The 15,867-nt window shown below is 41.2% G+C and overlaps 1 protein-coding gene across 1 annotated transcript; it reads right to left on the bottom strand.

Moving 5' to 3' along the window:
• Positions 1–379: 379 nt before the first annotated feature.
• tpx2 (TPX2 microtubule nucleation factor) lies at positions 380–15,848 on the bottom strand. The gene is made up of 13 exons (XM_022252418.2): positions 15,608–15,848; positions 14,142–14,339; positions 13,028–13,274; positions 11,544–11,831; positions 10,629–10,923; positions 9,664–9,853; positions 7,801–7,945; positions 6,791–7,007; positions 5,936–6,052; positions 5,370–5,546; positions 3,481–3,624; positions 3,045–3,159; positions 380–2,596 (listed from the first exon to the last, which is right to left on the bottom strand). The coding sequence occupies exons 1-13, from the start codon at positions 15,720–15,722 to the stop codon at positions 2,307–2,309; spliced, it is 2,538 nt and encodes an 845-aa protein (XP_022108110.2). The 5' UTR covers positions 15,723–15,848; the 3' UTR covers positions 380–2,306.
• Between the last annotated feature and the right edge of the window lie 19 nt (positions 15,849–15,867).

Here is a 15,867-nt window from a genome sequence, read left to right on the forward strand (position 1 = left end):
CGGTGCCATGGAAACTGCCCGCCACTCAGCACGCGTCTCAGACGCGCATCTTTGATTTGTGACGCGAGCCGGGGGTTGCCAAAGAAAGGTTTTACGTCACAAAGATATTACAACTTTGACAAGTATGTCACAGTGCTTGCTTTCCGAACGGTTCATGTCTGAAACCACGCCCATTTTAGCAAAGCCATTACTCAACGGCACCAGTAAACTGACGAAGTCTGTAGGCCTACTCAACTGCAAGTGCTAGCCGCTTGAAGAAAAAACAAAAACAAAGTAACGGTGTACCTTCGTATCAGACTTGTGAGGAACCAATATTACAAATTTCTCTTTTCAAAACACGAGTAAAACGACACATGTATAAACAGACATGACAACACCGTTTAGGGTAAAATACCTCATCGGGTCCATTGTGTTTATTATTAACACCTTGCAAAGGATTTTTCGATAACAAGCCATCTTGCATTATGCTAACATAACATCGTAGCTCACCAAATTTTAAAACCTCCGTGTTCCTTAAAACAGTGGCCAATTAATACGAAGGACACGCACCGCACCAGTCTATTTACACTAATTGTACACTTATCTATTTACTACAAATACCAAATCGGAATGATTACAACGTTAGGACAAAAACACATTTAAAGGAACGTCTAACTACGGGTTCGTCCTAGCATCAAAATTTGCTTTTCAAGGGAAATGTCTATGAAATTAGTGAAAAAAATGCATCTTAATTAACTGAGCATTTGAGTTAAAGCGCTCGTATTCCGTAGTGCAGTACACATGTATTTAGCTGCAGCAGAACAGTGCTGTAAAATTCATTGGTTTCTTTCACTGCATTCCTTCAGACGAGTGATGTGAGCAAGCATTTGGACAGTTGACAGTTTCCGCTAAGGTCGAGAGACGTGCAGGTAAGGTCCACATGTAATCCAGCAAAAGCGCACATGTACGCTTTGACGGCCGTACAAACTATATGTACATCTGGTAACTGTTTGTTGATTGTAACTTGAGGAATAGACTGTGAATTTGTTCATAATTACGAAGTCAGATACATGTTTTGTTTTAGAAAATGGCAAAGAATGCCTCTGGATTCAATGCAAGAGGAAATTCTACACTTTGGGTCTCGATTTGCTAGTTGTGCCGCTTCCTAAGAGTCCAGGATTTAGATAAAGTATGCACATATAAGGTGGGCTAGTTTCTAAGGAGCTATATTTGTTGCAAAATTTTGTACTAAGCATATACATGTACACTACGTGTATGCAAATGCACATGTACGTTTCATGCAAAATGCCTACACGTATGAAGCGCAAATATCTTAAGGGTAAAAATAACACAGACGCCTCCACGGAACGGTAGGGAATACAAAAGATTAAACGTTTGAACTTGGCCCGCCATTTCAACATGCCAACCAATAACAACTCTTGGAGAAATTGCCAACCTTTTCTCCTACAGAGTCTCTTTCATACCACGTTATAGCTTTGTAGGGATCCTAGCCAAATCTTGGGACAGTGCAAAGACTCTGCTGCCTGCTCACAACAAACAGCGATTTATTTCATATACATGTACTTCCGCTACTTTAATCATTCTTTCGGTTTATAATAAGCACAATCAAACCCCATGCACAAGTTCACTTTGGAAATGAACGTCAAGGCACTCCGCCTTTAAGAAAAACAGCTCAGTGTCAATGACACTAAGTGAACTGATATGGAAAACAGAGCTGAAATTTCATATGTACAACAGAGGAAGACAGCGTTCTATGATACAACAGTAAGGGAGAGTGCAAAATGCGAGCCACGGTTGGAAGAAATCATAATGTGAGCCATGGCTGGAGGAAATCATGACTGAACATTACCAGCATAATAAAATTCTTGGCTGATCACAGAGGATAAGAGCTGTGGCATATGTTTGTTTAGTTGGAGTAAAGAATCTCTGTTTACAGTGTTAAAAATTTGGGGAATAAGAGTACATGTATAAATTTCACAGACTAGTAAGGAAGTTAGATTTATGCACAGTTGTATCCTATCATTACAGATTCTGTTTACATTGTTAGTGCGGGAAACCATTGCAAGAACTGAATAGCGATCATAGGCCATGAATGCTGCGATGAGAATAGTCCATATTTAGAGCTTAATTACATGGATGCCTGTGCAAAATTAATACACTATCATTATCTCCAAGACTCACAGGAACACGGCATATTAAAAAGGAATTAATCCACCTAAAACAAATTGCCACACACTGCATTAGAAATTAAAAACAATCCTTTAAACCAGATGGATTCCCATTCTGACTCAAACCAGCCAAGTTCATCAAACGTGGGTGCTCCTCCTCGTGCGGTTAGAGAACTTTGGAGTATGGGGCTGGGTGAGGGGTTTGCTGCTGGGCAGGACCTCCACGGCCTTGTAATGCCGGACGGGTTGGGCCCGGTGCACGGCCTCAGCCCGCTGGCGGGTCATCTCTTGCCGCAGCTCCTCCTCCTTCTCTGCCTCCCGCTGGGACAGGGCAGCCTCCTGGGCCAGCTGCCGCTCAAACTTGGCCTGCTCGTACTCCTTGCGGCCCTCAGCTCGCCGCTCTGTGTTCAGGGTGAAGTTGGAGATGTCTGGTATGGTGGAGGGGGACGTTGAGAGGAGGGTAGGAGGAAATGAAGAAATAAACATTAACTTGAATGCCTGGTGAAGTGTTGTAGGACTTAAGTCTGCACTTTGACTTGCGTTTGAAAGGACTTATGCCTGATGAAGGCTAGCAGCACTAGCAGCCGAAACGTCGCTACCAGCAACACGACACCGCGAGTCATCGATTTACTGTATTCTTTTTACTGTATTTGTCATCCACCGCGGTGATTATGTTTATCTCTTCTAGGACTTATGTCCTGAGACTATAGATTTGAGTCCAAATTCGACTCGAGTCCTTTTTGTGATGGACTTGGACTCTGGCCAAAAAATATGGGGACCTGGCCTGAGTCCAGCAAAACTCTACTGCAAAAAAAAATCTTTGGTTATTCTTAGCAATAGCACCTTTTCAAATAAATGAAATCTTGCTGAGCATACCTGTCATTGGTTTTGCTGACTTCTCAGGCACAAACGGTTCCTCGTACAAAATGTTGGCTGGTTTGGCCTTGAAGGCACTGGCCATACGCTTGCATTCTTTGATTTCCTCTTCCATCTGGTTAGCAGAGATCAACACTAACATGTAATTATGACACTTTAACAGGTGTAAGACAATCAAGAACAGCAGAATTAACTGCCACTGCTAAGAAGGTGGGGAGCCAGTTTAATCTGAATACCACTGTAAGATCTCACAGTGCCTGGTGGCATCAGGTACATGTAGCTGACCTGTTGGAACTAGACAAAAGTAGGCCGTGTCCGAAACGGGCTTTACTTTGTAAAATCTGACCAAGCAAACAACATCACTTAGAAACACGTACATGTAGGCTTCCACCAGGGTATCATCCTCAGAGCAAAGTTCTAAAGGAACCTACAATACCTTTTTACTCCATTCTTCAGCCTTGTCAGCACCCTTGTCGGCCACGCAAAAAGGGGCCAACTGAGTAGGTGGCTTGACCTTCTTAACAGGAACGCCTGAGCACAAGCTGAGATCTGGTAAAGGCTGTGCACGGAACTGGCGCGCCTGCAAAAAAGCCAGTCATTATAGTTAATGTTAACATCTGAAAATGACTCCTAAAATACATGTCATAGATGCAAGGTTCTGGTGACAAAAACTACGGAACTCATATCCACCAACCACGGCATTAAAACAAGTGACTAGCCAAGCAAACACAAATTCATACCATAGATGTATGGGTCATGTACAATCAGTTACAAAGTCTAGCACAGGTCTGTGGCAATGATTTCAAGGAAGACTTACAAGGTAGCCCAAGCAGAATTTTTCTCAAACATTCTCCAAAGAGACAAAATTTGTTGAGACTTTACTGTAATCGCAAGTTCTACTTCAAACTAAAGATTCCAGAATATTTCACGGATTCCAAATACATGTACATGTATGTTACACCAATGGAAACGTTGCAAAAGAATGAATATATTGTGTGCTCAGCAGAGCATCCAGGTTGTGGAAACATGGGGGGGGTATTTTACAACATATGGTACCAGGTGTGAGGAACAGGCATTTTTTTACAAGGGCAAAATGTTCAGAATTGGGTTTGGGTTAGGTGAGGAATGTGCTGTAACCAGGTCATTTTTTAGCACTCAAGTCCCAAGTCATTTTTTTTCAAGCTTACAATGCGTACATGTACAGTATCTGACAATATGATCACTATGGGACAGGTACTTGAACACTTTTCTGACATCCTTGATTGATTGACAATGTGGCCAACATGTTTGTGTATGACTTGCAAAATACATGTATGTGTACATCTGCCTTGTCTGCTTACTTTTCCCCATCACGATGTGTGTAGGCTACCAGTTATACTCTGATTTCTATGTATGTATTCTGAGGTCTTACGCTCACATCGGCATGAATGTTCATGCTGTATTCTCAATGTGGTCAAGGAGAGGCCAAAAAACACACTGTGTAACGACCAGGCTCAGGTACTGTACATGAAGGATTCAAGACCATGACTTCCTGCTCATTAATTCACAAGTCTTAACCACTCGACTATCGAGTTGGTCAGGATTGGCTGGCTGACTCAAATCCAATAGAGCAGGGACCACCACAATTACGTGTAGTCAGTGACACATGTATTTATTTGGCTTTGAAAGAGAAAAATCTAGCATGAAATAAACATCCCTGAGGTAAGCTAAATGAATATTATGAACTTTTTTTTTCTTCTGACAAATCATCATTATCAGGACAACAGAGAGTTTTTGATTTTGCATAAAGTCACAGACACAATTTTTCTGGTACATGTACGTGATTTATTCCAGCAATAGTCACGTCCAATTTGTTCAAGCCACAGGTGATTTTCTTCTGAGTCAAGTCCAGTCTCAAATAAAAAAAAAAAACAAACTGCAAACAAGATTCTCAGTCAGCAACTCAAGTCAACATCTCCTGAGATAAACCAATTCAACCCCCTCTGGATACACATTGTAAGCAATACTACATTCCTTATCCCACAAGTCACTTTGGAATAGACCTTATTCATAAGGAAGCCATTTGCTTCATTGCTGGTACTTTTTACTCAATGACTATTAAATCCGGTGGTGCCAGACTATTTGGGGTTCTATAGCACACTTTTTAAAAAATTTGGCTTAAAACATTTAATATTCACAAATTTTAAATTTTTCACCCGTATAAATGCCATTGTTAGCAATGAAGTTTTGTTTCAGTGCTTTGACTTTTATTCTCAGGTGCTAAAGTACATGTAAAAAGGTTATTTGATGCAGCCGATATGTGAATGGCGCTAATGCTGAGCTTACCTTCTCTTCCTCTTGCAACATTTCCTGTTTCTTGACCTCCTTGCGGACCTTAGACTCCTGAATCTTCTCATCAAAAGAGAAGGGCTCAGGCTCAGTCTTCTTGTGCTGGACGCTGGGCACGAACGGCACACCGACGTGGATGACAGGCTTGGCTTTGATGACATGGGAGTTATCATGCTGGACAAGGAAAGGGTAGGAAATGTTGAAGTTTTGAAATTTGTTGTGTGGCAGGTTGTACGAATCTAAAGGTTATTTCTTACGCCTTGAAGTCAGGTAAACCAACCTATGAGAAAAACTGTTTTGGATATCAAGTCTTACATTGCCCAGCAGGGAATCAGCACTTTAAGTTTACAGTTCTGTGATAAAGCAATGTGCCATTAAATATACATGTAGCTCCCTGCATTGTGGTTAGTTTTAGTCAAATCTTAACGCACATGTATTGCAGCGATTAGCAGAAAGTACAAAGCTCTGGAATTGAGTTTCATGTTCTAACGTGTGAAGTGTTATTGTCAAGTCATCTAGTGCTTCAATCTCTAGCCATGCCATCAAGTTTCAACTCAACCAACCTGAGGCTCTTTCTCCTTCTCTCGTTCTCTCTCTTCTCGCACCTTGGCTCGCTCCTTGAGGGCAAATGCTGGGGACTTTGGAAAAGTGATAGGTGCAGATTTTGCCTCGGCGATTCCCTGCAATAAAAAAATTTAATATTATGTGCTATTTAAGGAAGAAGGATTTTAACACATTTTGACTTTCAGTCTGAAAAAAGTAATAGGATAACCAGACAAGCACTAAAGTGGTAGTAAAGATTTACCAATCCTTTTGGGGTTTTTTTTGGTGAAATGATTTGTGCTCTAAATGTTCACATGTTCAAAAGGAAGCAAAGCATTGAAAGGGATTGGCTGGTTTGCTTCCACTAAGCTTGTCAGAAGTCTCCCATTCTAGAATCTTCAGAAAATCCACCACTGCGTTGCAACCTGAAAGGCACTTTCTCTTTGTCCTAAAAAAAAGGCAGGAAGCTTAACCTCAACATGACATACATGTAATACCAAATGTGCTACATCACACAGTCCTTTGATCCAAACCGTCTAGATCCCTAGAAATTCATCATGTGAATTAGGAGAGTTTTTGTTAGTTTTCTTCATAGCCACGCGCAAATTTAGGCCTAGGTTATAATTTGAACTGATCCTTACTGCTCCTGAATAGCACTGACAATATCTCTTTATTTGGGTAATAACAGAAACTCCTTGAGGATTTTGAATAATTAAGGCAGTGGTTTCCCTTCCAACGTACAGATTCAAGAAATAACCAAACAGTCTGGTGGACTGATGTCGCATCTCATTTCTACCTGGAGGAAGTTGGAGGATTTTGAAGGCTGGACAATACTTTCCAGCCTAAAAGGGTTTTTGTGTGCCTGACAAACTTACCACGGGGCCAGCCAGTATTTTGGCAGGCAGCGGTCTGGCCCTGAACTCGTAGCGTTCCTCGTCGTGTACCTTGGTGGCTTCCCTCTCCTGTAGTCGCTTCTCGATCTCCAGGTCAAAGCCAACAGGCTTGGTGGGCTCCTTATGGCTGGTAGTCTTCACACCGATGCCGATGTTGCTCATGACACGGGGATCCACAGGCCTTGCCTTGAATTTGTAACTGCAGAAGAGGGAAGTCCAAGATCCAGTGACTGGTGAGCCATTTTGCTATTTCAACACCATAAGCACTAAGTGAAGTGCGTCGTTCATGTATGTCATTTGATCTATAAACGCATGCAAGCTTTGCTCTATCAGTACGGTTTTACACTGTCTCACATGCACTGTTCAAATTAGTGTGATGTCAGTGTTTCTATCACAAATGACCTTTGCCTCAGGTAGAAACCAAACTGGCTTACTAGCTATTTCCAAATAGGTGTCATACATAACACAGTGCTTAGCAGATAAAGAAATGACTGAGCAACATTTCCATTAGCTGCTGTTTTTCTGTGCTTAGTCAATTCCGTCAAGTTGTGTCTCTGATGAAAATGCATGTGCTAGTGTCTTTTCAAATTTACAACCAAAATCAGAATTCAATTAAAACATCTTAGCAACCAGGTCCTTTTTTAACTATCAGTGGACTTACATGTATTAGAATGTCAGAGATGGAAGATTTCATTTCTCTGACAAGTTTTAATGACAGAGAAATTAAAAACAAGCCAGTAACAAGTCATGAAAGTAGACATCATAGAAAGACATCTTCTACTTTGTACATACCTACATGTACTTGTAAATGTGTACATACATGTACATGGATTCAAACATTAGTACCAAGCACATTTTTGATAAGAAAGAATCAACCCAAGGGCTCAATAACAACGTAAAATCAAGCTTACACGGACCAAAAGCTCCTTCAAATCCACTAGCAAGTACTTTAACTCTGATTTGTTATCTCTGTGAACTAGCAGCCGACTTACTTTTTCATTTCAGCCACTTCTTGCTCTTCCCGCTGTGCCTGGCTGATGGCGGTGACTGGTCGACGTCGATTTCTTGACTCCAGGGCAGGGGTCATGGGCTGGGTCAGTTTGACCTTCTGAGGCCGGTCGTTGGCGGGCTCAGGTCCTGCAAAATACCACGATAAGTCACAAGCATTAGCAATGTTGCAGTTTGAGACTGTGAAAGGTCACGTGCAGGGCAAAAATGTGAATATGTCTCCAGCATAACTGGTCTTTACGCACAAAGTATGGTGCCCCCATAAGTGCATGCCAGTGTTTTCCCCTATTGTATGTACTACTAGGTGCATGTGCCGGTAGGTACATGTATGTTTACCTTTAGGAACTTGTTTTCACCCACAGGTTGTATCTCTTCCATTCTGCATGAGTGAATGGGTTTTTTTTTAAGGGGCACAATGGTACATGTAGGATGATTATGGAACAATTTACAATTTTACACGTACATGTACATGTGAATACCTCTTACAATAAAAATATATGGCTTAACTTACTGGAAGCCCAAGAAAAGTTGTGAGTATTCATTTCCAGGATGTGGCATCCTAACGTACTACGTAAATGTCGAGAGACAAATGTCTTCCAAATTTATAATTTAGCTAAGGGGATGTTGCCTTGTACAGTGTACACATGTAGGTGCATGTACGTGCATACGGTACATTGGACTTAAAGAATACATAAAACACATAGCGGTCTAGTCCCTCTGCTGATGTCAGAGTGTATAGGTCCATCCGGCAATTACTGTAACCCTAACAGTCCTGCATCATCTGATTTCAACATATATTTTGGCAAGCATTCTGAGGATAAGAAGGAAACACACTTTGAGAATTGCATCCAAACCAGGAAAACATGTGCATGCAGTGCTTGATGTCACAACTAGCTTGATTTTCCTACTGTATTTCTTAAAATTGTCAATGGAAAATAAGTGGGCAAATAAAAGACTATGTACATGTAATTCCAAGCAAAGTCATTGTTGTGGGACTGGGTACTGTACATATACATGTACAATGTACATGTAAGTGTACCAAGGTGTAATGTGTGCTTTTCTCCACAAAACCCTCTGAAGAACTGCCAAGCTTAAGCTTCACTGATCAGGCCAAAAAGTAATACTACCAGGGTACATGTACATGTAGTAACCACTTCTGACTGACCGTGTGACATCTAGATAACGCACTGTAAATGTGCACACACTGTGCGTAAACCCACATACTTGTATCATCATACGTGAAATCTGCACCACAATCCCGAGGTCACAGTATAATTATAAAGACAACCTGACTGGGGAAATCCCCAGAACCCTACATGTAAATTGTACATCCACTGAATCCATGGCTGAATGCTTGGCACAAACTCTGCTCTTGAAGAAACAAGGCAGTTTCTCCCTCGCAAAGGGCAATTGTAAAGGAAAATCAACTTGACTGTGCAAACATTTTCATTGGGCATCCAGTCAATGTCATTGGGCATCAATGTCCTGTGAATGGCTTCTTAGCCAGCAGTCAGTCACAAGGTCATATTCAGAAGGAAATTTTTGATCATGTTCCCTGAATCTATCTCTGTCAGTGTAATCTGTTACATGGGGATGGTGTCAGTGCCAGACTATTTTGGGTTCCATGCCTTACTTTAGTCTTTTTTATATTGCTCAAAACATTCAGATATGATAAATAGCCGATTTAAAATATCCATCATCGTGAATGAAATTCATCTGCAATGAACTTTTATTCTTTGGTACCCAAAATAAAAAAAGGTAACCTCATTTCCAATTCACGATGGCCGACTCGTCAAGAAGGCCAAATGATATTGGTTTCCCTTTTGTTCTGGAACAGATGTTGTCACCTTTGTTAAGTTCCGCGGCAGGCTTAGTTCGGAATCTATCAGGGGTCTTGGTGTGGAACTGGCTGACCATTAGGGCGGTCGGTTTGAACTCGTAGCCCTTCTTCTCTCCGGCAAAGGACTCTTCATGGGTGCGCTTACGGCTGTCCGAGAAGTTGAAGGGTTTCGGCTTTGTGGGGCCTTGTGGTTTCGACTAAGGCAAAAAAACATTGGAAATGAAATCAAACATGACATTATCATGATGCTCAATCCTAATTCCTACACATTTCTGAACCTTCCCAAATCTTTCCAAATTCACTACTCTCTAGGAAATCAATAGTACCGATCTTTTTTTAACAGTGGTTCAGCTACAACCTTCAATCCTGTAAATTCCTCCAAACCAGAGCTGCCAACCTCACTTGACCAAAAATCCTATGATTTTACATTAAAAATTCTATTTTCCGAAAAAAATCCTATTCTTCACTGTTGGGTAATTCCCAACAAAGAACAATCGAGCAAGCTTGATGCATAGTCTGGGGCCCAAAATGATTTTGCTTATACATCCATATTTTACATATGCGCACAGACGAACTGCACAAACGAAGCAGCAATGGGCAATAGAGGGCCTCGTGGATGGACACTGCATCATGCATGTTGCATGTGTTTGCATGGCATTTCCAACATCACCAACGACTGAGGCTAACGTGCACACTCTAAAATAACTACAAGGCTTATTTTGGGGGGTAAATCGTATTTTATTGAGAAAAATCATCGTATCGTATTGTCACTGAAAAATCATATAGAATACGTAATAAAATCGTACTGGTTGGCAGCTCTGCCAAACCCTTCTATTGCATTTTGTAGGATTTGGAGGGTGAGGGCATACAAGGAAAAGTGTTGCAAACATGTACAACATACATGTATTTGAATATTTATAATAAAATCATACAGGACTGTCACTGTATGCCAATGCACGCATGTGTACTTACTGGAGAGGGCACATATTTCCGCAGATTTCCGACAAAGTCTTCTTTCTTTCTGTCATTTCGGGTCTCCATCGGATGGCTCTTCAGTCTGGCATCCGTCTCAAATTTGAACTCCTCTGGCTTGGTGCACTGGATGCCTTTGTGCACTGCCACGACAGGAGCAGCCTCTTTGACAGCCTTGTATGACAAAGCCGCCTTTTTTCGGCTAGCCGCCAGCTTGTGCTGGAACTGGGCAATTTTTTCTAGCTCCAGCTCCTCGGAGGATTTGGCCTGGGTGCTGGGCTTCGCCATGCAGCGTCTGATAGAAGTACAAGCGGAAGTATTTCGACATGACTAGCAATAATTGAGAATTCACAAATAGGTATGTTTACGTGTAAAAACATTGGCAATCCAAATATACCTGATATTTAAAACAACAGATTGTCCGAGTTGTGAAAGTTTCCAGATGTCAAAAAAATACAGAAGCTGAGGGTATCAAAAGGATGTAAAAACATTGACAATCCAAATATACCTGATATTTAAAACAACAGATTGTCCGAGTTGTGAAAGTTTCCAGATGTCAAAAAAATACAGAAGCTGAGGGTATCAAAAGGATGTCGTTGAACTCTTGTCACAGGTAAGCAATGCAGGCAAGCCACGTTGCTTTTGAACTTGATACAGGTCTATGAGCATTCTGGCAAGGTTTGTATCAGAACTTTTGGGAAACCACTTTTCACTTTGCAAGGAACCCACCAAAAACCTTTCACAGTGCAGCAGAAGAACAGAATTTAGTACTTTTTTCTAATTTCCAAGGGAACATCAAGCCACTTGAACTGGCTCTGCCTCCCTTAAATCTTCAAAATCCTAAATACATATACATGCATACGTAACCCTTTAAGTAACCCTTTTGCAGGACATGGGGTGAAGGGAGAGACTTACTTCAGCAAGGTTGGAGTAGTAGGGAGGGTCAAGTTGGTCTTTGTCTTCGGCTTGGGGCACGCCTCACTGCACATCTTTCGTCGCTTGCTGCTTGGTTGGTCTGTGGGTGCAGCTTCGCTGCAGGGGCCACCCAGAGCCGAGTTGGCTGAGCGCCTCTTGACGGCCTCGGAGGAGGCAGCACAGGTGCGCTTGGTCCTTATCGTTTCGGCAGAGCGGCGGGTATGCAGTCTGGGCGATTTGCGCGCTGGTCTCGGTGCGACTTCCACAGATCCTTGCCGGGAACGAGTCCTGAAGATTAAATGGATACATTGTCAAAAAAATTAAATGGACCAGAATGATACGTGCATATCTAAAATATTTTAAATTTCTCAGCTCAAAGAACTATTTGAAAAACTCAGGAAATATGTAAAGTACAAGGTAAATACAGTACACATGAACCAATGGAAAGTGAGAATAATATGAAAATATCCAAGCTTTAAATGTACCCAAACTTTGTTCAACTGTCAATTTGTACCAATTTGTTATGGCATACATCACATGAAAGCTACAAAATGGGGAAATAGCTGTTAAGAATTCGCAAAGATTAAGTTTTTGGAAGATTATGTAAAGTAGTAAGTGGAGGCCCAGTCAAGGGTTTCAAAGTTGTTCATGCCGGAAGCTGACCACATTCCTGAATAATGAAATGGTCACAGAATATTCCACTGGACTTTAAAACTTCATGAATTTCATCCCTTGTTGGATTCTGAGCATTGGGCTACCGGGGTGTGGGCGAGGCTCTTCCCTCACTAGCTATGCCATTTTTCTCCATCAGGCATCATGAATGTTCATTGACAGCCCTACATACTGTACATGTACTGTATATCCTGCCATAGTCTCCTCAATCTCCTCGCCATTGCCATGCCCTGTGACCTGACCCTCTCTACTGGTCCACGAACCCGAGTTCCCGCCAGTTGGCTCAACAACCTGTCAAGCAGTCCTGTGGGACCGGCGCACGTACGGGATCTCGAAAGTCACCCCAGTTCGCCATCAAGACCAAGGCAAGAACTCTCTTGCGACGCTCCACCCCTGAAGGTACCTCCTCTTTCACAGCCATGACCAAACCACTTAATTTACTGACTTTGTAATGTAAACTTTTTTTTCAATCTCAGGAGTATTCTTTTGTCGAGTGAATATAATTAAATTGTGATTATTTCTTGTTCCTAAGACCCTTAATTCTGGTATTCATTTTCTTATACAGTGTTTCATTCCTATATTTTTTAATTTTATGTCTGTTGTGTTGTTTTGCTTGGATTTGAAGTGGCTTTGTAACTCTACAGAATGAATGTACACTGTACATGTACATTTCTAGCAGTATACGTAGTGGTACATACATGTACTTGTATACATGTCAAGAAAGGTTGTATGCTTCAAAGAAACAAAGAAGAGAGAGACATTGTATAAGAAATGCTACCCAAAGATGATATACTGCATGTACATGTACCCACTTTTTCTTTTCCGCTTTGCTCTGGTTGGTGCCCGCAGTGGTGCTAACTTCATCTCTGTTGGCAAAGCTGGTGACAATATTCGGGTATTGCTTGCGAGCTATGGGCTTCTCTGGCTTGTCTTCCAGGCTATCGGTCGACATCTCGGTCCCGGAGGAATCTGCACAGGATGAGGACGTCTCGGTTGCCAGAGATACGGATGATTTCTGCGATGTACTGTCACTGTCATGGCACAGGACACTCTCGGACACTGTCATTGAGGGACAGAAGTGAGCAACATGTACGTTAAACATGTTTGTACAGATACAGACGATGGACACGAAAGTAAGGATGCCTTTTCTGTCTCAGAGCAATTGATAAGGTGGTACATGTAAATACTAGTGAAATTTCTTTTGTAGACAATTCATTATTAATTTTCCACACGCGATGAAGCATATGTATTAATGAGGGATCGTCAAAACTCGGCCAGCTTTGTTACATGCACACGTATTTTGGTTGATAGCTTTCATCTGAAGTTCATGGACAAAAGACAACTATCCATAATCTAACGAATGTCATCAATAACGTCATAAGGCATTGTTTCAACTGATAAGGGAACTCGGTTTTAACGTTTGTATGCAGATGTTGATTAAAATACATAGATGTTACATACAATTAATTACTGCCCATATGCTGTACCTGGCATACTGGTACATGTATACATTTTTACGTACTTAAATCTCACATACTGTACAATGTATGTGTACGTATACATGCACATCTTTTTAATATTGTGTGTGAAGTTTTTACAATGAATCTAGACTGGTACATAAAACAAAAATTTACAAACATGTAACAATTTTAAGATAAACAGACTTTCATAAAAAAGCAAGAAAGAGAAGGGTTTTACCACGACATGTACAGCCAATTACCTGTGCATGTACTGTATATTAGTTGCAAGTGTGTACATGTTCATGTTCATGTGTAGTAGTACATGTACACACAACATACATGTATGTATGAAATATGAAATCTTATGGGATGCAATGCACAAGATGTATGTAGATCTATGTACATATATGTACATGTACATGTAGGTTCACTGTACACATGTGTACATTTACATGTTCAAACCTACCTGCCGGCCCATTTTCAACACTGTCAGCCGACATCTCATATGTCTCAGAGTCAGAAGAAGCTTTGTGCTCAACCGAAGTCAAGACCTCTGATGACCCCTGTGGCTGTGAATGTTCGGCAGCATTCTGAGCTTTGTTGGAAGTGGTATGGTCGGCGTTTTCATCCAGCTGGAGAGGCACTCCATTCTCGTGGTCAAAGTCTGTAAATCATGTCAAAAAAGTTAAAATATATGTATGTGAAGGTGTGGAGTAAATATTTGCAATGCAGTTGCCACATGTTACAAACGTACATGTACTTTTAGAGTGCGATTTCCCAAATGTGCAGGCATTTTCCCAAAAAGTATGGCACTGTTGGCAGAATTGCACAAATAAAACCCATTTGTACACAATTATTACATTAATTTTTGAATTGAAAGTATCTTTTTCTAGAACTGCATTTTATAGGCATCCACTGAGACATCACTTTAAAAAATTGGTCCAAGAAAAGTAATCAATCAACTACATGTACATTAACTACAGAAATTTGAAGTCACACTACAGTGACTGTAACAACAGCCATTTTGACATTTTAATTCATGGCAATTTTGTATATTATTGGTAATCGGTAAAGTTTTAATTTCGCATCCCCATTGTGGTAAGTGGCAATGTGATAGCACCGTTGGTGTGCATGGTGCTGTGTAAAGAGCACGGACGGACAGAAATATGTAATAAACGGACTGAGCGATAAGATACTACATGTTCCAATGGGCTCTTCCAAAACTTTGGCAGCAGTTTAGATGTCTTGACATGGAAGAGCCGTCGAGACGATGAGGGGTCAAGTGACGTATTGTTCAACGATCTTATTTTAAAAATGGCGACTGTGAAATTGAGCCTGTTAGATTGAATGAATAAAGGCAAAAAGACTGGAAAATACCTCAATAACGTGAGTGAAATCATTCAATAAACAGTTTTTAGAAAGCGGAAAAGTCAAGAATCATGTTCGTGTGCAAAAGAAATTGTGCCCACGATGATAAGTGGGTGTGCCGAAAATGTTCAGTGCGCCGACACGAAATTACGGATGTGTGGCTAAGGATGGATCGGGAGTGAGAGTCCGTGCCACACTAGTGGGGCTATCCGGACCCCATGCCTTTCTAGTTCTACCCTGACGTCACCCGGACCATTGTGTAAAATCACCCATACAATGGCAGTATTTCCAATGAGGCTTCATCGAATTTGAGGTTAGCTTCTTTTTCTTTGGGAAAATCCACAGCTTGAACACTTTTCAATCATATTTTCCTGTGAGAGCAAAATTTTACTTGAGGATGTGTACATACAGTGTGAACTTAAATATATACTGTTTGTAACTAATCTGTTTAAACATATATAAATTGTTGTATGAATTGTTATCAAGGACGTCGATGAGAAAATAAATGTCCAATTGAGGGAGAACTGGACCAGCCATGCCAGCATGCACTAAGCCCCTACTTACTGAACCACTCATCAGCGTTGTCGTCCACATCTTGGGGAACGGTAAAATCGACAAATTTTGGGCAATCCATTTCGTAAACCTCGTCCACATAATCCATCATCTCTCCTTCTGCCATTTCGGCATGTACTCGAAGGTAAAAAAATCTGTAAAGAGAATTACAAAACGTGAAAGGAACTGGTTTTCTGTCGAGTTTTTGTCACAGTCTACATGCAAGTATATTTCAATTTCGTGTACTAGTACGTTGGCCAATCAGCTTTGTG

The sequence above is a fragment of the Acanthaster planci genome, linkage group LG06 (assembly GCF_054643075.1).
Source record: "Acanthaster planci isolate LZ-2023a linkage group LG06, COTS_SCS, whole genome shotgun sequence".
Taxonomy (NCBI): domain Eukaryota; kingdom Metazoa; phylum Echinodermata; class Asteroidea; order Valvatida; family Acanthasteridae; genus Acanthaster; species Acanthaster planci.